Consider the following 19,938-nt stretch of genomic DNA (forward strand, 5'->3'; position numbering starts at 1 on the left):
CAATTTATGATCAAACTAACGTCAATCACATTCATCAATGATTTATTCTGTTTAACAGAAGACTGCAGACAAAGGGAGGAGTTATTCAGAGGTATGAAACAGTTCAATGCTGATCATAAAACACAAAGCACATTGCAAAAACATTTCATTTTCTGTTGAACTAAAAATAGCACAGATAAAGGTTAAAGTACACCTTGACTGATTTATTGTTTTAGTGACAAATTAGGGATGATGACAGTGTGGAAAACAGCGTGGAGTTTTATTATCCTCTTTTCTTGCCTTTAACCCCGTGTAAATGATGAAAACAGAGAAACATGATGTACTGATAGATGCCTTTGATACATTGAATTTTAAAGAGGCCTACAATAAACACATGGCAGGAGCGCCGTGTACTGACAGATGTCTTTGATGCATTAAATTTTATGAGGCCTACTATAAACCCAGCAAATTAAATATTGAATTAGAATCAACCATTAAATATACAAAAAGACAAGACAAATAAATCAATCAATCGAGAATATCCTTCCAAAACATCAAATCACATGTGTTTAATATGCACACACATCTGGAGTGAGACAGCCCTCAGATGCTCGTGGCCTCATCGATCTGGTGTGTTCGACTTTGGACTTTATTGATTGGCAAAGGCGTTAATGGTGCGTTTTCACATAATGGCCACAAGGGGGCAGTATGACACAAGTACATCGCATGTGAATCCCTGTGCTGATCTGGTTCATGCTTCTTTTTTTTTTCTTTTTTTTTTTTAATTTCTTATATTCAGTATCCTCACCTGCCACAGGTGCTGCTCACCCACTACACTGTGTAAACAGGAAAAAGGCACAACTGCAGCTCTTTGGCATCTCAGGTTTAACTGTCACATAGCAATTATGAGGAAGTGCTCGACTGAGAAAAGATCACAGGAGGTAAATGGAGAGGGAGCTAAGCATCCAGTATTCCAGTAGCATGACAGATTTCTGGCATCTTAGATAATCTGTTTTGGTGTGAGACATGGATCCAATTTAAGAGTCGCGGCTATCAGCATGCACAGCCACCCTGACTCGTGAGGGGCCTCTCCTTCAGGCCGTCCTCCTTCTGAGTGGCTGACTGACTGGCGTCACCGTTGACGGTCTCGTTCATCTTCTCGCAGATGACGTCCGCCAGCTTGTCAAAGACTTGCTTCACGTTGATGTTGTCTTTGGCGCTGGCCTCGAAGAACTGGAAGCCTGTGGAGGAGGGTTGGAGAACAAAACAAGGTGCCACGATAGAATGAATGTAAAAAAACATGAAGAAAAAGAATGAGGAAATACATACTAATAATAAATAAACAAATAAATAAATAAGACAAAACAACAAAATCAGGCATTTGAATTATTTTCAAGATAAATTCAAATATTCTTCTAAATATTGCTTTTATTCTAAAATAAAGGATAAAAAAGATCAATGACATTAAAAGAGGTGCAAAAATGTAGAAAAATAGAGCAATTTACATACAAAAATAAAGATATTAATTTTAAAAGAAAAAAGATAAAAAGAAAAAACTGATAAAAACTGAAAATAAACTTCTTTGACTATCATCTTTATGTTTTCACATTTCTTTCTTTCTTTGTACCTCTCCTCATTTCTTTGATTGCATTATATTTGAATTAGCTAAGGTTATGGTTAAGTTTAGGGTGAGGGCTGGGGTTAGGCATTCAGTTGTAATATTCTTTCTTAGGTGTTGAACTGGGGAATGAAAAGTCCCCACGGGCACTAGAAGGCATGTCTGGGTACTCACTGAGCTCTGTGGCCACTCTTTGGGCGTCCTCTGTTGAGACCTGTCTGTCCTCTTCCAAGTCCAACTTATTGCCCACCAGCACCACCTGAGCGTTGTCCCAGGAGTAAGTCTTGATTTGGGTTGCCCTGGGAAACAGCAACACAACGTTTTCACAGCCGCTGATCCAACAGAAAATCTGCCGAAAAGCTGCTCTCTGCCAAAGAGCGTGCACGTTAACAGCAAGTTCGGCTTGCTTAAGACAGGCAGGAAGCTAACCATGAAACACTCCCAACTAACCATTAAAGTTAAAAACATCTGACTTACTCCAGAGGCAAACATTGTAGAAAGAGTAATTCATTTGGAAAAAAAAAAAATAATAATGTATGTTCTATTACAGGTGCAATGGCTCAATTCCTCTAAGTTTGGTCTTTTTAATTAGAGGAATCTAAATGTCATGGAGTGTTGAAAAAATTTCTAAGAACCCAAACAAACCCTAAAAAAAAAAAAAGCTCAAATATTGAGCAACACAGGGAGGCAGCTATGTACCATCTATTCTGTTGCCTCCCCTCAACGAAACAATTACCCAAAATTCTGTTTCATGGAGCTTTGCTCAGCTTTGTTATGTTTTTCACTGTAAGGTGGAATCTGAGGTGAAGCGTTGTTGGACTTCAAACTCGCCCTGATCCACCCTCCCTCACAGAGGGGTGAGGTGCTTTAGGACCCGCTGAAAAACTGTAGACAAACGCTGGACAGTGCTTCCAGGCTGGAAAAGTGAAGCCAGTGCAAAAATGCCTTAAATAAAGACTTTTTAATTGATTTGATGCCTATCTTTCCTTGTACGTTTATTGTCTTAATCATTGGCTCCACATCGACTTCACTACAACATGATGTTCATGCAGTAAAACTATGGACAATAAAGCAGGGTGTATTTTTAACGTATGGCACTTAAGATGCTTTTCTAAAGATTTTTCAGGTTTCTCATTCACACACAGCAGACGTGCACGGTATTCATTAGTTGCCATTGTGAGTAACACAGGGCTTAGTGTGGAGGATGTGGACTTAGCAGCCAGCCGTTCCTCCACCTGAGGCACAGCCACCCTTAACATCCATAAGGACAAAGGAGCAATGAGTAAAACGCCGCAAATGCTCAAGAAGCCTTTACTCAAGGCTTTAAAATGGTAATAAACCCAAAAGGTGACATCATAGAAGCTAGGTCCGGGTTTAGAAAGGCTGATTTTTTTATCTATTCGTATAAAAAAAAGGAAATACAAATGTGTTTCCATACTTATCCAAACACTGCACTTTTACATAGTTTTTACAAGCGCATTGAAAGATGAGGAAGGGGTGCACCAGCAAATCTGAGTTTTACAGTAAAACAGTACACATCACTACGGAGCACTGTCTGCTAACACAGGCGGCCACAAATGCAAGTTCTCTGGGTCCAAGACTGGCTGAGGAAGAGAGGAAACCCGTTCTGTGGATTGACAAATCAAAAGTTGAAAGTTTAAGTCCCATGAACTAAAGGGGAGAGGGACTGTCCGACTTGTTATCACCATACGGTTCAAAAGCCACCAGTACTGGCACGGGGCTGCATTCTGGGAAGGTCAGCATTAAAATATCAACAACATTCTGCACATAACAGCATGGCTGTTAGAGTCTAAACTGTCCCGCCCACCATCCAGAATCCCAGACAGGCAACGACATCTGTTGCTTTTTCTATTGTTGTTTGAAGTACTTTTAATCAAATATAGCCTTCAAATAATTACAAAAAACTTTCTTTTACTTACATCATCCCGGCCTGTTTGAGGGTGTATTTCTATAGATCTACGTACCAGTCCTGAACAGCACAGAATGACTCCTGGCTCGTGATGTCATACATGAGCAGGAATCCCATGGCTCCTCTGTAGTAAGCAGTGGTGATGGTCCGGTAGCGCTCCTGCCCCGCTGTGTCCTGTAAACAGACGGTTTTCTGAGGTTCTACATTTTAACGGTTTAAACCCAAACAATCGCATGGAAGTTAAGACCCCGTAGCTGCCAAATATCGGCGCTCGTTTGTGATCCCCAGCGCAAGTTGCAGGGGTATCTGCAGGGTTTTAATGTGGCATTACTGTTCCATCTCTTTACTCCCCCTGCATCTCCGTCGAGTCGGAGAAAGCAGGCGACACTTCGGAAAAAAACAACTATGTTGTGCTTTAATCTGCCAGGAGAACAGAGGGTGAGTCCTCGCCTTCCACTAACATTCAGTAATAGATCTGTCCCCGGTGTGCACAGTAAGCACGTTCGGCTCCAGCAGCTCCAACCCATGCATCTTTCATGAAGCCTGCCGTCGGGGGACAATGTTAAACATCAACTGTCATTAACTCCGGAGTGTGAGAAATTAGTTTAAATTCATGACAGGCAGCAGCTTGTGAGAGGGAAAGCATGGGGTGAGGACAAACTGTTGTGTAATGAATGAAAAGCTGCACTCAAACTGCTTTGGGTTGAAGATGAATTTTAAATCCTCTCAACCACAGGTAAGTGCCATTAATCACCTCAAGTAAATTACAGCAAATTAGAGCTCTGACATTACAGACACTGGGGCGTTTTTATACTCAATTCTGTTGATACAGTGTCTGTCAGACCTGTTCTCTCTGTGTAGTAATTTCTTTTTTATCTTGTAAAGGAAATGAAAAAGCTTCCAGAGCATTCAGACAGAAATTGTTAGGAGCTTTTTCAGACCACCGTGATGCGATTGTCACAGCTCGATTCGTCGGTTAACCAGGCTCTTAAGACACTTTGTGCTTTCGGGAGCCTGACCAGAGCTTATTGTATGTAAAACCATGAAATTATCCCCTCCGCTGATGTGAAAAGATTACTCTAGTTATCCAATTTAAATGAAGCAGGGAATTACTAAAAGTTTCTGTTTACAGACGGAGCTACGTCAATAATTACCTTTACACTCACACAATTTTTGTTGTTTTAGATTTAAAATTGTTTCAAGTTATAATGAAAATGACTACAGGACACAAGGGCAGACACTCGGATTCATTTGAAGAAACTCAAAACTAAACTAAAGAAGTTAAGGAAGTTACGGAAATAGGAAGAAATAAGTGTGGAAAAGTTTTTTAATCAACTCATGAGTTGCAGCATTCACCGTCAACTGCTAAATACAACCCCATCAACACCGTCAACTGCTAAATACAACCCCATCAACACCGTCAACTGCTAAATACAACCCCATCAACACGTCAACTGCTAAATACAACCCCATCAACACCGTCAACTGCTAAATACAACTCCATCGACACCGTCAACTGCTAAATACAACCCCATCAACACCGTCAACTGCTAAATACAACCCCATCAACACCGTCAACTGCTAAATACAACCCCACCAACACCGTCAACTGCTAAATACAACCCCATCGACACCGTCAACTGCTAAATACAACCCCATCGACACCGTCAACTGCTAAATACAACCCCATCGACACCGTCAACTGCTAAATACAACCCCATCAACACGTCAACTGCTAAATACAACCCCATCAACACCGTCAGCTGCTAAATACAACCCCATCAACACCGTCAACTGCTAAATACAACCCCATCAACACCGTCAACTGCTAAATACAACCCCATCAACACCATCAACTGCTAAATACAACCCCATCGACACCGTCAACTGCTAAATACAACCCCATCAACACCATCAACTGCTAAATACAACCCCATCAACACGTCAACTGCTAAATACAACCCCATCAACACCGTCAACTGCTAAATACAACCCCATCAACACCGTCAACTGCTAAATACAACCCCATCAACACCGTCAACTGCTAAATACAACCCCATCAACACCATCAACTGCTAAATACAACCCCATCGACACCGTCAACTGCTAAATACAACCCCATCAACACCGTCAACTGCTAAATAAAACCCCATCAACACCGTCAACTGCTAAATACAACCCCATCGACACCGTCTACTGCTAAATACAACCCCATCAACACCGTCAACTGCTAAATACAACCCCATCAACACCGTCAACTGCTAAATAAAACCCCATCAACACCGTCAACTGCTAAATAAAACCCCATCAACACGTCAACTGCTAAATACAACCCCATCGACACCGTCTACTGCTAAATACAACCCCATCAACACCGTCAACTGCTAAATACAACCCCATCAACACCGTCAACTGCTAAATACAACCCCATCAACACGTCAACTGCTAAATACAACCCCATCAACACGTCAACTGCTAAATACAACCCCATCGACACCATCTACTGCTAAATACAACCCCATCAACACCGTCAACTGCTAAATACAACCCCATCAACACCGTCAACTGCTAAATACAACCCCATCAACACCGTCAACTGCTAAATACAACCCCATCAACTGCTAAATACAACCCCACCAACACCGTCAACTGCTAAATACAACCCCATCAACACCGTCAACTGCTAAATACAACCCCATCAACACCGTCAGCTGCTAAATACAACCCCAACAACTGCTAAATACAACCCCATCGACACCGTCAACTGCTAAATACAACCCCATCAACACGTCAACTGCTAAATACAACCCCATCGACACCATCTACTGCTAAATACAACCCCATCAACACCGTCAACTGCTAAATACAACCCCATCAACACCGTCAACTGCTAAATACAACCCCATCAACACCGTCAACTGCTAAATACAACCCCATCAACTGCTAAATACAACCCCACCAACACCGTCAACTGCTAAATACAACCCCATCAACACCGTCAACTGCTAAATACAACCCCATCAACACCGTCAGCTGCTAAATACAACCCCAACAACTGCTAAATACAACCCCATCGACACTGTCAACTGCTAAATACAACCCCATCAACACCGTCAACTGCTAAATACAACCCCACCAACACCGTCAACTGCTAAATACAACCCCATCAACACCGTCAACTGCTAAATACAACCCCATCAACACCGTCAACTGCTAAATACAACCCCATCAACACCGTCAACTGCTAAATACAACCCCATCAACACCGTCAACTGCTAAATACAACCCCATCAACACCGTCAACTGCTAAATACAACCCCATCAACACCGTCAACTGCTAAATACAACCCCATCAACACCGTCAACTGCTAAATACAACCCCATCAACTGCTAAATACAACCCCATCAACACCGTCAACTGCTAAATACAACCCCATCAACACCGTCAACTGCTAAATACAACCCCATCAACACCGTCAACTGCTAAATACAACTCCATCGACACCGTCAACTGCTAAATACAACCCCATCAACACCGTCAACTGCTAAATACAACCCCATCAACACCGTCAACTGCTAAATACAACCCCACCAACACCGTCAACTGCTAAATACAACCCCATCGACACCGTCAACTGCTAAATACAACCCCATCGACACCGTCAACTGCTAAATACAACCCCATCGACACCGTCAACTGCTAAATACAACCCCATCAACACGTCAACTGCTAAATACAACCCCATCAACACCGTCAGCTGCTAAATACAACCCCATCAACACCGTCAACTGCTAAATACAACCCCATCAACACCGTCAACTGCTAAATACAACCCCATCAACACCGTCAACTGCTAAATACAACCCCATCGACACCGTCAACTGCTAAATACAACCCCATCGACACCGTCAACTGCTAAATACAACCCCATCGACACAGTCAACTGCTAAATACAACCCCATCGACACCGTCAACTGCTAAATACAACCCCATCAACACCGTCAACTGCTAAATACAACCCCACCAATACCGTCAACTGCTAAATACAACCCCATCAACACCGTCAACTGCTAAATACAACCCCATCAACACCGTCAACTGCTAAATACAACCCCATCAACTGCTAAATACAACCCCATCAACACCATCAACTGCTAAATACAACCCCATCGACACCGTCAACTGCTAAATACAACCCCATCAACACCGTCAACTGCTAAATACAACCCCATCGACACCGTCAACTGCTAAATACAACTCCATCGACACCGTCAACTGCTAAATACAACCCCATCAACACCGTCAACTGCTAAATACAACCCCATCAACACCGTCAACTGCTAAATACAACCCCATCGACACCGTCAACTGCTAAATACAACCCCATCAACTGCTAAATACAACCCCATCAACACCGTCAACTGCTAAATACAACCCCATCAACACCGTCAACTGCTAAATACAACCCCATCAACACCGTCAACTGCTAAATACAACCCCATCGACACCGTCAACTGCTAAATACAACCCCATCGACACCGTCAACTGCTAAATACAACTCCATCGACACCGTCAACTGCTAAATACAACCCCATCAACACGTCAACTGCTAAATACAACCCCATCGACACCGTCAACTGCTAAATACAACCCCATCGACACCGTCAACTGCTAAATACAACCCCATCAACACCGTCAGCTGCTAAATACAACCCCATCAACACCGTCAACTGCTAAATACAACCCCATCAACACCGTCAGCTGCTAAATACAACCCCAACAACTGCTAAATACAACCCCATCAACACCGTCAACTGCTAAATACAACCCCATCAACACCGTCAACTGCTAAATACAACCCCATCAAGACCGTCAACTGCTAAATACAACCCCATCAACACCGTCAACTGCTAAATACAACCCCATCAACACCGTCAACTGCTAAATACAACCCCATCAACACCGTCAACTGCTAAATACAACCCCATCGACACCGTCAACTGCTAAATACAACCCCATCGACACCGTCAACTGCTAAATACAACCCCATCGACACCGTCAACTGCTAAATACAACCCCATCGACACCGTCAACTGCTAAATACGACCCCATCGACACCGTCAACTGCTAAATAAAACCCCATCGACACCGTCAACTGCTAAATACAACCCCATCAACACCGTCAACTGCTAAATACAACCCCACCAACACCGTCAACTGCTAAATACAACCCCATCAACACCGTCAACTGCTAAATACAACCCCATCAACACCGTCAACTGCTAAATACAACCCCATCAACACCGTCAGCTGCTAAATACAACCCCAACAACTGCTAAATACAACCCCATCAACACCGTCAACTGCTAAATACAACCCCATCAACACGTCAACTGCTAAATACAACCCCATCAACACCGTCAACTGCTAAATACAACCCCATCAACACCGTCAACTGCTAAATACAACCCCATCAACACCGTCAACTGCTAAATACAACCCCATCGACACCGTCAACTGCTAAATACAACCCCATCGACACCGTCAACTGCTAAAATACAACCCCATCAACACCGTCAACTGCTAAATACAACCCCATCAACACCGTCAACTGCTAAATACAACCCCACCGACACCGTCAACTGCTAAATACAACTCCATCGACACCGTCAACTGCTAAATACAACCCCATCAACACGTCAACTGCTAAATACAACCCCATCAACACCGTCAACTGCTAAATACAACCCCATCGACACCGTCAACTGCTAAATACAACCCCATCAACACCGTCAGCTGCTAAATACAACCCCATCAACACCGTCAACTGCTAAATACAACCCCATCAACACCGTCAGCTGCTAAATACAACCCCAACAACTGCTAAATACAACCCCATCAACACCGTCAACTGCTAAATACAACCCCATCAACACCGTCAACTGCTAAATACAACCCCATCAAGACCGTCAACTGCTAAATACAACCCCATCAACACCGTCAACTGCTAAATACAACCCCATCAACACCGTCAACTGCTAAATACAACCCCATCAACACCGTCAACTGCTAAATACAACCCCATCGACACCGTCAACTGCTAAATACAACCCCATCGACACCGTCAACTGCTAAATACAACCCCATCGACACCGTCAACTGCTAAATACAACCCCATCGACACCGTCAACTGCTAAATACGACCCCATCGACACCGTCAACTGCTAAATAAAACCCCATCGACACCGTCAACTGCTAAATACAACCCCATCAACACCGTCAACTGCTAAATACAACCCCACCAACACCGTCAACTGCTAAATACAACCCCATCAACACCGTCAACTGCTAAATACAACCCCATCAACACCGTCAACTGCTAAATACAACCCCATCAACACCGTCAGCTGCTAAATACAACCCCAACAACTGCTAAATACAACCCCATCAACACCGTCAACTGCTAAATACAACCCCATCAACACGTCAACTGCTAAATACAACCCCATCAACACCGTCAACTGCTAAATACAACCCCATCAACACCGTCAACTGCTAAATACAACCCCATCAACACCGTCAACTGCTAAATACAACCCCATCGACACCGTCAACTGCTAAATACAACCCCATCGACACCGTCAACTGCTAAAATACAACCCCATCAACACCGTCAACTGCTAAATACAACCCCATCAACACCGTCAACTGCTAAATACAACCCCACCAACACCGTCAACTGCTAAATACAACCCCATCGACACCGTCAACTGCTAAATACAACCCCATCGACACCGTCAACTGCTAAATACAACCCCATCAACACCGTCAGCTGCTAAATACAACCCCATCAACACCGTCAACTGCTAAATACAACCCCATCAACGGCTAAATACAACCCCATCAACACCGTCAGCTGCTAAATACAACCCCATCAACACCGTCAACTGCTAAATACAACCCCATCGACACCGTCAACTGCTAAATACAACCCCATCAACACCGTCAGCTGCTAAATACAACCCCAACAACTGCTAAATACAACCCCATCAACACCGTCAACTGCTAAATACAACCCCATCAACACCGTCAACTGCTAAATACAACCCCATCAACACCATCAACTGCTAAATACAACCCCATCGACACCCTCAACTGCTAAATACAACCCCATCAACTGCTAAATACAACCCCATCAACTGCTAAATACAACCCCATCAACACCGTCAACTGCTAAATACAACCCCATCAACTGCTAAATACAACCCCATCAACACCCTCAACTGCTCAATACAACCCCATCAACACCCTCAACTGCTAAATACAACCCCATCAACACCGTCAACTGCTAGATATAACCCCATCGACACCATCAACTGCTAAATACAATCCCATCAACACCGTCAACTGCTAAATACAACCCCATCAACACCGTCAACTGCTAAATACAAACCCATCAACACGTCAACTGCTAGATATAATCCCATCCACAACGTCAACTGCTAAATACAACCCCATCAACTGCTAAATACAACCCCATCAACACCGTCAACTGCTAAATACAACCCCATCAACACCCTCAACTGCTAAATACAACCCCATCAACACCGTCAACTGCTAAATACAACCCCATCGACACCGTCAACTGCCAAATACAACCCCATCAACACCGTCAACTGCTAAATACAACCCCATCAACTGTTAGATATAACCCCATCGACACCATCAACTGCTAAATACAACCCCATCGACACCGTCAACTGCTAAATACAACCCCATCAACTGTTAGATACAACCCCATCGACACCATCAACTGCTAAATACAACCCCATCGACACGTCAACTGCTAAATACAACCCCATCAACGCCGCCAACTGCTAGATACAGCACCATCAACACCGTCAACTGCTAAATACAACCCCATCGACACCGTCAACTGCTAAATACAACCCCATCGACACCGTCAACTGCTAAATACAACCCCATTAACTGCTAAATACAACCCCATCAACTGCTAAATACAACCCCATCGACACCGTCAACTGCTAAATACAACCCCATTGACACCATCAACTGCTAAATATAACCCCAACAACACCGTCAACTGCTAAATACAACCCCATCGACACCGTCAACTGCTAAATACAACCCCATTAACTGCTAAATACAACCCCATCAACTGCTAAATACAACCCCATCGACACCGTCAACTGCTAAATACAACCCCATTGACACCATCAACTGCTAAATACAACCCCATCAACACTGTCAACTGCTAAATACAACCCCATCAACAGCTAAATACAACCCCATCAACTGCTAAATACAACCCCATCAACACCGTCAACTGCTAAATACAACCCCATCGACACCGTCAACTGCTAAATACAACCCCATCAACTGCTAAATACAACCCCATCAACACCGTCAACTGCTAAATACAACCCCATCGACACGTCAACTGCTAAATACAACCCCATCGACACGTCAACTGCTAAATACAACCCCATCAACACCATCAACTGCTAAATACAACCTCATCAACACCGTTAACTGCTAAATACAACCCCATCAACACCGTCAAGTGCTAAATACAACCACAACAACTGCTAAATACAACCCCATCAACACCGTCAACTGCTAAATACAACCCCATCAACACCGTCAACTGATAAATACAACCCCATCAACACCATCAACTGCTAAATACAACCCCATCAACACCGTCAACTGCTAAATACAACCCCATCAACACCGTCAACTGCTAAATACAACCCCATCAACACCGTCAACTGCTAAATACAACCCCATCAACACCATCAACTGCTAAATACAACCCCATCAACACCGTCAACTGCTAAATACAACCACAACAACTGCTAAATACAACCCCATCAACACCGTCAACTGCTAAATACAACCCCATCAACACCATCAACTGCTAAATACAACCCCATCAACACCGTCAACTGCTAAATACAACCCCATCAACACCGTCAACTGCTAAATACAACCACAACAACTGCTAAATACAACCCCATCAACACCATCAACTGCTAAATACAACCCCATCAACTGCTAAATACAACCCCATCAACACCGTCAACTGCTAAATACAACCCCATCAACACCGTCAACTGCTAAATACAACCCCATCAACACGTCAACTGCTAGATATAATCCCATCAACACCGTCAACTGCTAAATACAACCCCATCAACATCTAAATACAACCCCATCAACTGCTAAATACAACCCCATCAACCGCTAAATACAACCCCATCGACACCGTCAACTGCTAGATATAACCCCATCGACACCGTCAACTGCTAAATACAACCCCATCGACACAGTCAACTGCTAAATACAACCCCATCGACACCGTCAACTGCTAAATACAACCCCATCGACACCCTCAACTGCTAAATACAACCCCATCGACACCCTCAACTGCTAAATACAACCCCATCGACACCGTCAACTGCTAAATACAACCCCATCGACACCGTCAACTGCTAAATACAACCCCATCGACACCGTCAACTGCTAAATACAACCCCATCGACACCGTCAGCTGCTAAATACAATCCCATCGACACCGTCAACTGCTAAATACAACCCCATCAACACCGTCAACTGTTAAATACAACCCCATCAACACGTCAACTAATATATACAACCCCATCAACACGTCAACTAATATATACAACCCCATCAACACCGTCAACTGCTAAATACAACCCCATCAACTGCTAAATACAACCCCATCAACACCGTCAACTGCTAAATACAACCCCATCAACAACGTCAACTGCTAAATACAACCCCATCGACACCGTCAACTGCTAAATACAACCCCATCAACTGCTAAATACAACCCCATCGCCACCGTCAGCTGCTAAATACAACCCCATCAACATCGTCAACTGCTAAATACAACCCCATCAACACCGTCAACTGCTAAATACAACCCCATCAACTGCTAAATACAACCCCATCAACACCGTCAACTGCTAGATATAACCCCATCGACACCGTCAACTGCTAAATACAACCCCATCAACACCGTCAACTGCTAAATACAACCCCACCAACACCGTCAACTGCTAAATACAACCACATCAACACCGTCAACTGCTAAATACAACCCCATCAACTGCTAAATACAACCCCATCAACACCGTCAACTGCTAGATATAACCCCATCGACACCATCAACTGCTAAATACAACCCCATCAACACCGTCAACTGCTAGATACACGGCGGCAGTGTGTTGGCTTGTGTTAATAGGTGATATGACAGAAGACAGAAGCAGTGATGAACTCATCAATATAAGAGATATATTGCCTGCGCATGGATGAATGCAGCAAAACTGATAACTGGCGCCTCACGGTACGGGTGAACAATGACACAAAACTGAATGTGAAAGGTGCCCAGGCCCCGTCATCAGCCCTCCACCACCACCGTGCAGCTAAACTGATGATTGACAGTTGAGCTGCATTTCCTCCAGAGGTTTGTTTTGCAGGTCCTGTCCTAACCCCACCTCTGTTTCAACAGCAGGAGTCGGGGCCAAAACACTGGCAACATAAAATCAGGCTGGGGCCTGCGGTGCTGAACGTTAAACAAATGTGTTTAATTTCTGACTTTCTGTCTCAGCGATCTCACATTTCTTCTAAAGCATAACTCAAAGTCTGTTCACTTTAAGGTAACTTTAAAGTTTTTGCCTACAGAGGTTCCAGGAAATTCCAGGAAAACGTGTTACTCTTTTTTTTTTAAAACCCAGCATCCTCACTTAATCATTCAGTTTCAGTTAAAAATTTACAAAGGAAGCAGTGAATAAAATCTTAGTCATTGATTTTTTTTTTTCCAAAGCAGCTACTTTCCAAGGCACAAAACAACAGAAAAAACACACCTCTGTAGCAATGTGAGAGCACCGTGTGAGCATATTTTGAGTGACTGTAGCTCAGCGGCAGCTCATAACTGCAACACTCGTCTACCGTGGAAGAGCGAAATCATACACTGTGAGAACAAAGCTGTGAATCACAGCAATAAATGCTAATGGACAAATGTTTCACAGTGGTTATGTTCTACGGCAAAATATAAACACCCACAACCTTCTAGAAATGTGGAAAATCAACAGATTCTGAGGTGCACTTCCTGGTTTGACAGCTCTGTGTAGGCATTGCTGCTGGCCACTCCAGCGAGGAGAGATGTTTCACACTTCAGTGAACTTCCATTTGCCTATTCTAACCTGTACCTTCGAACTATTCTTTCAGCTCCTTAAAGAAAATCCCCGGAGTATTAAAAGTTTCATGTACTTTTAGTCAAAATGCAGCTTTTTCTTCAGCTACAAAAAAGAAACTGAATTTATTCTTCACATTCCACATTAAAAAAAAGAGAGAGAGCCACAGATTGCATGTTTTATGGGGTCGACTGCCGTATTTTCTCAAATAAAAGGCGGGGTTCAGTTAAAAGCCTGGCCCTCTTACATTGGCACAGACAAATAAAAGTCGGCCCGGAATACTGGCCAGAGCCCACCAGGTAAGGACAGAGGAAAATAAAAGCAAAGTTATGCACACTTTTCCAGATTATGCAGCTCCATAAGGAAAGAAATGGATTTCCAGTTGACTAGCATATCAACACACAGGTATGTGGAACTGACTCGTGAGTGTTTGTGTGCCTCTGTCCACGTTTCGTCTCAGCGAAGAAAAATACGACAAATCTAAACCACATGAAAAACTTTGAGAATTTGATAAAGGCTGATAAACTTAACTGTTGAGTTAAGTAAAAGCCTCAATTTCTATTTGAGGAAATTCGGCACAGTCGCGTGCAAGCTCCCTGTGTGCTCCAGAGCAGCTTAACTATTGCTCCTCCTGCTCGACTTATGCATACAAAAAGCTGATAAAGCAGTGTGAAAATTAAATAAATGGTGAATGCAGAAGAATATACGACAAGAAACACAATCTATAAATTGAGAAGGGTTTTTTTCTGATACCTTCTTAAAAACCTTCACATCACATCACGACTGTGGCCAGTTTGAGGCGTGGCACACAAGAACATTAATTCACTTAAAACGTGAACAGCACGCTCATCACAGGCAGCCCAAATGTGAAATATGAGTTAATTCAGAGCTAAGTGATGTCCCCTCAGTGTTTTCCATCATCTCACCCAGATCTGTAGCTTGACCCTCTTGTCATTCCTGTAGATGGTCTTGACTTTAAAATCGATGCCCACAGTGCTGACGAACGCTGAGGTGAAGGAGTCATCTGCAAAGCGGAACAGGAAGGAGGTCTTTCCCACGCTGCTGTTGCCGATGATCAGCAGCTTGAACATGTAGTCAAAGTTCTGGTCGGCTGCATCTCTCTGGTCCTGGACCTCCCCTGGATCTCTGGCCAATGCCATCTGTCAAATGAAGTGAGACAAGAGGATGTGAGAGGTCAAGCCCTGCGTGGGACTACTGTCTTTCCAGGGTTGTTTTTGGTTGCTTAGGTTTAGGGAAAGATCACACCATTGGTTAAACCTCACCTTTCACTTTGTGGCACCAGCAAATATTTCATGCGCACTTCAATGACTGTGCAGTATGATGGAAACTTAAATAATCCCTATAACAGTAGAGCTGAGGAACCCTCTGACTGAAGACACTGTGTTGTCTGATCACTAAGTCGCTATATGCTATCATTAGCAGGCTTTTAGCATAAGACTGGCAGAAAAGTCTTTAATTAAAAAGCTAATGTTTATTTACATAGCACCTTTCATGCAGAACATACAGCCCAAAGTGCCTCACAGAGCAGGAGAGAACAGAAGTACACAACAATAGAAAGAGCCCGCAAATTAAAACCAAGTCAACAAACGTAACAAAATATAAAAACCACAGTAAAACCTATAAGGAGAATAAACACAGAGGATGAAAAATTAAAAGAAAAGAGGGCAAGGCAGTGAATGGTGGGGCACCTTATGTAAAAGCTAGGCAAAAAAGATATGTCTTAAGCTTTCTTTTAAAAATATCTACAGAGTTACAGTCCCTCAGATCCACGGGCAGACTAAAGGCGGATTCCCCATACAGCACGACAACGAGTCCAGCTGTTGAGGACCTGAGGGGCCTGCTTGCTTCATACCTCAGTAGTGTATCTGAGAGACAGGTCGGTGCCAGGCCATTCAGTGGTTTAAGAACCAATAAGAGAATCTTAAAATCAATTCTAAAACTAATAGGCAACCAGGGCAAGGATTTTAAAATGGGAGTTTGTGTGCCCTTCGTCAGTACTCGGGCTGCAGAGTTCTGTACCAGCTGTGAGCGGCCTAGTGTTTTTTCAGACTGAAGAGTCTGGAAGTGATAAACGCATGAACACGTTTTTCTGTATCAGACTGGTTCAGGAATGGTCTGACTTTGGAAATATTTCTTAGGTGATAAAAGGACGTTTTTGTAATATTTTTTATATCAGCCTCAAAACTGAGCTGGGAATCCGAGGTTATTCCCAGGTTTTTTACTTGGTCGTCTGTGTGGAGAGCCAAGGAACCGCAGAGCTAAGTTTCGTTTGATCAAAATTTCATAATGGTGACAGCTAAATGCAGATGAAAATGCTAATTCAGTATGTAGCACCATGCTAAAAAAAGCCCAACAACAACAAGTTTATTTACCGGACAAGTTTGCGTTTTGCTAAATGCAGCACTGAACATGGCCTTAAGCAGGCAGGAAACAACTGAAAGGAACTTAAAGAACAGGCCTGCCTCTTCACTGATGATGCTACACAAAGAGAAAAGAGATGTGGGGGAAAGCTGACGCACAAGTCAGACACAAGATTTATAAATTCTACTGAGTGCTACCACTCATTTCTGAAATAACAGAAAGTCCAGAGCACATTGTTACAGACACAGAACACGGCCTCCTTTATAAAAGTGAATGTAATAAACGGAGGCCTTGATAAAAAATTTTTTTTAAAAAGCTTTCTGTATCACTCAACTGGTAAAAACTGCACATTTAAGAATTGCACTGCCTGAAAATCTTTTCAGGGAGTGAGTAATGTCAAGGAGTTGGCAGCATCACCTTCCTGACTCAAGCTGGCCTGATCCAACTGGTGGGATAAACGTCTTTCTGTCTCCCTCCCTTACCCCCTCTTAGAGCTCATCACTGTGCTGTGAATCACTGCCAGAGCCTGCTCCTTCCACTGTTTCTCCCATTATCAGTCACCTTCTGCTCCCTACGGCTGTTTGTCAAATGAAGTCATGACAGAAACTTATAGCATCAAGAAAAAAAACTGAGTGGTGTGCTGAGGGCAGTAGATTCTCTTAACCTCCCAGCGCATCTCATCCATCACCCTCCTGACCATTAATCCACCCACTGGCACTCCCACTTAAACACACCCACGCAAATACACACCCACGCTCATCCATCTCCCTTAACTTGCCCGTATTCATCCATCTATGCATCCTCCCTGTCATAATCCATCCATATCTCACCCCCTCCCCTCTCTCTCCTCCCTTTCCTGAACCATCCATTCATTCATTCATGCGCATATCCACTCACTCAACGCCCCCACCTCCCTGAGGAATAGCAGAGTAATACTCCTCCTTGGCTGCTGATGAGATGCCTCCGGAGACCAGCTCAGCATTACCCACTTCCAACATCATAAAGGTGTGGGGGGGGGGGGGGGGGGGCTGGTCGGCGTGCTGTTGCACACACTCAGCAAAACACCGCGCATGCGCCTTCTCATCAGCAAGAAACTAGCCCCAAACTGTTGAGGTTTTTTTGCAGTCACTTTTGGGAAAGAATACAGGTCTTTCTGAATACTTGCAGCCGCGCCTCATTAGATTCAGTTAGTATATGTGAATGATTCTAGACCAGACCAAAACATTATTGTAATGACGATATTCCATCCCACTTGTTGAATTTAAACCAATTACATATGTGAGAGAAAAATAAAAATAAGCCTGATAATCCACAAACATAAAGTTGATATCCTGAGGTAGAAGCTGACGTTGCATTAACAGTTTGTGCATTTGGCTACGCAGATCCACCACACGGCAACTCTGCTAAAAACCTCGTTGGACACACTTCAACAAGCTCCCTGCACGCAAATTACCTCAGAAGTCGTTTACTACGAGTCTCTCTCCTCCGTCCTTCCCGCAGCCGTCCACCTCAACCAAAAAGTCGAAGGGCGTGTGCTGATGTCTGCCGCTCCAGCTCAGGTGCTCCGCTCCCGGATCTCCTCAAGGCGCCCAAAGCTGGGACATCTGTCGCGTAACCCGTCAAGTCAGACAGGAAGTCAGAGGAGCGCTTCCGGTATGGACCTTAGAAATAAAACGAACGCCCAAAAACAAATACATGGCATTTGGACTTCTTTGTTTTAACATCACATTTGGTCCAGTGTTATCAGTTTAAGAGTAGCTGGAGTGATTCCTTCTTTTATGCCCATTTATAACATGACAAATGGTGGAAGATGGTGAACAATGTCATATATAACAATGGAGCATCATTACTAGCAATTCCGATTCGTGATTTCAGACCCCCCTTGAATATCACACACTACAAACAAATAGTAGAAAATGAATACTGCTAATTATTTTGGGGGAAAAAAAAAACAATGAAACAGACCGTAATAATAATAAAAAAAAAACACGATACAGAAATCAAATGATCAAAAGGAGTCATTTCAAAAAGTGGCGCAAGAGCGTGTGAATGTGTACATTTATGAGTAACTTGGAGTGTTTAAGGTGCCCTTTAGTTCAGCAGCCTGATCACTTGCAGGTAGATGCTGCTCATGGCGCCTTGTAGGAGACAAACAGCATTATCACACTGCTTCTTTTGACTAACCATCTGTACAGAATCCAAATATACCCAATTTCACAATTACCAAAGAAGAAAGAAATTCAAAAAATCGGATATCATCAAAATGATTGATAATTACTGATCATTTCTGACATTTTTTTCTCACAAAGAACACTGACATTTATTTTGAAGGATGAGTTCCTCCATTTCCGGAGTTTTGAAGTTGAGTCTCTTCGTGCTTGACGCACTTTCCCTTCAGTTCATTGATGTGTTGGTTGACGCAGACCTGAAACAGCTGAGCATCCAAAACCCATGGACTCTCTGCTGAGTTGGTTCCTTAGACCTTGGTTAAAGAAAGAACAGCAGCTGGTGTGTGAGGTCTCACATTCACTATCCATTTACTGTACCAGTGTTCAGTAACTGTTTAAATGTTACATGCAAGACCAACAACTTGTGTCTTGTAGCATCAGCCTGAGAGTGAACATTCAGCATCGTGTTCCAACCGGATCAGATCCGCTTGTTGAGAAACAACAAGTCATGATACTTTGAAACTATTTGGAACAAAGTGAATCATGTCAGAGCAAGAAAAAAACAACACCTAAGGGAAAATGGTGCAATAGACCTGCTAGACTGCAGTGTGATAGAG

The 19,938-nt window shown here is 43.4% G+C and overlaps 1 protein-coding gene across 1 annotated transcript; it reads right to left on the minus strand.

Annotated features, from left to right (window-relative positions):
* Nucleotides 1-16: 16 nt before the first annotated feature.
* Nucleotides 17-18,764, minus strand: LOC140304662 (GTP-binding protein Rab-3D-like). Its single transcript, XM_072383390.1, has 5 exons — nt 18,607-18,764; nt 15,698-15,931; nt 3,583-3,701; nt 1,772-1,896; nt 17-1,220 (listed from the first exon to the last, which is right to left on the minus strand). Exons 2-5 carry the CDS (start codon nt 15,929-15,931, stop codon nt 1,033-1,035), a joined length of 666 nt encoding a protein of 221 aa, XP_072239491.1. The 5' UTR covers nt 18,607-18,764; the 3' UTR covers nt 17-1,032.
* Nucleotides 18,765-19,938: the final 1,174 nt, after the last annotated feature.

This window comes from Leuresthes tenuis, unplaced genomic scaffold (assembly GCF_036924035.1).
Source record: "Leuresthes tenuis unplaced genomic scaffold, fLeuTen1.0.hap1 SCAF_4, whole genome shotgun sequence".
Classification (NCBI taxonomy): domain Eukaryota; kingdom Metazoa; phylum Chordata; class Actinopteri; order Atheriniformes; family Atherinopsidae; genus Leuresthes; species Leuresthes tenuis.

Excerpts from the sequence above, each read along its gene's own strand:
- LOC140304662 (XM_072383390.1), bottom strand. The coding sequence starts at position 15,931 with ATGGCATTGGCCAGAGATCCAGGGGAGGTCCAGGACCAGAGAGATGCA. Across the intron at positions 3,702-15,697 it reads GGGTCAAGCTACAGATCTGG|GACACAGCGGGGCAGGAGCG; the intron begins GTGAGATGATGG and ends GTCTGTTTACAG. Across the intron at positions 1,221-1,771 it reads AAGAGTGGCCACAGAGCTCA|GCTTCCAGTTCTTCGAGGCC; the intron begins GTGAGTACCCAG and ends CCTCCTCCACAG.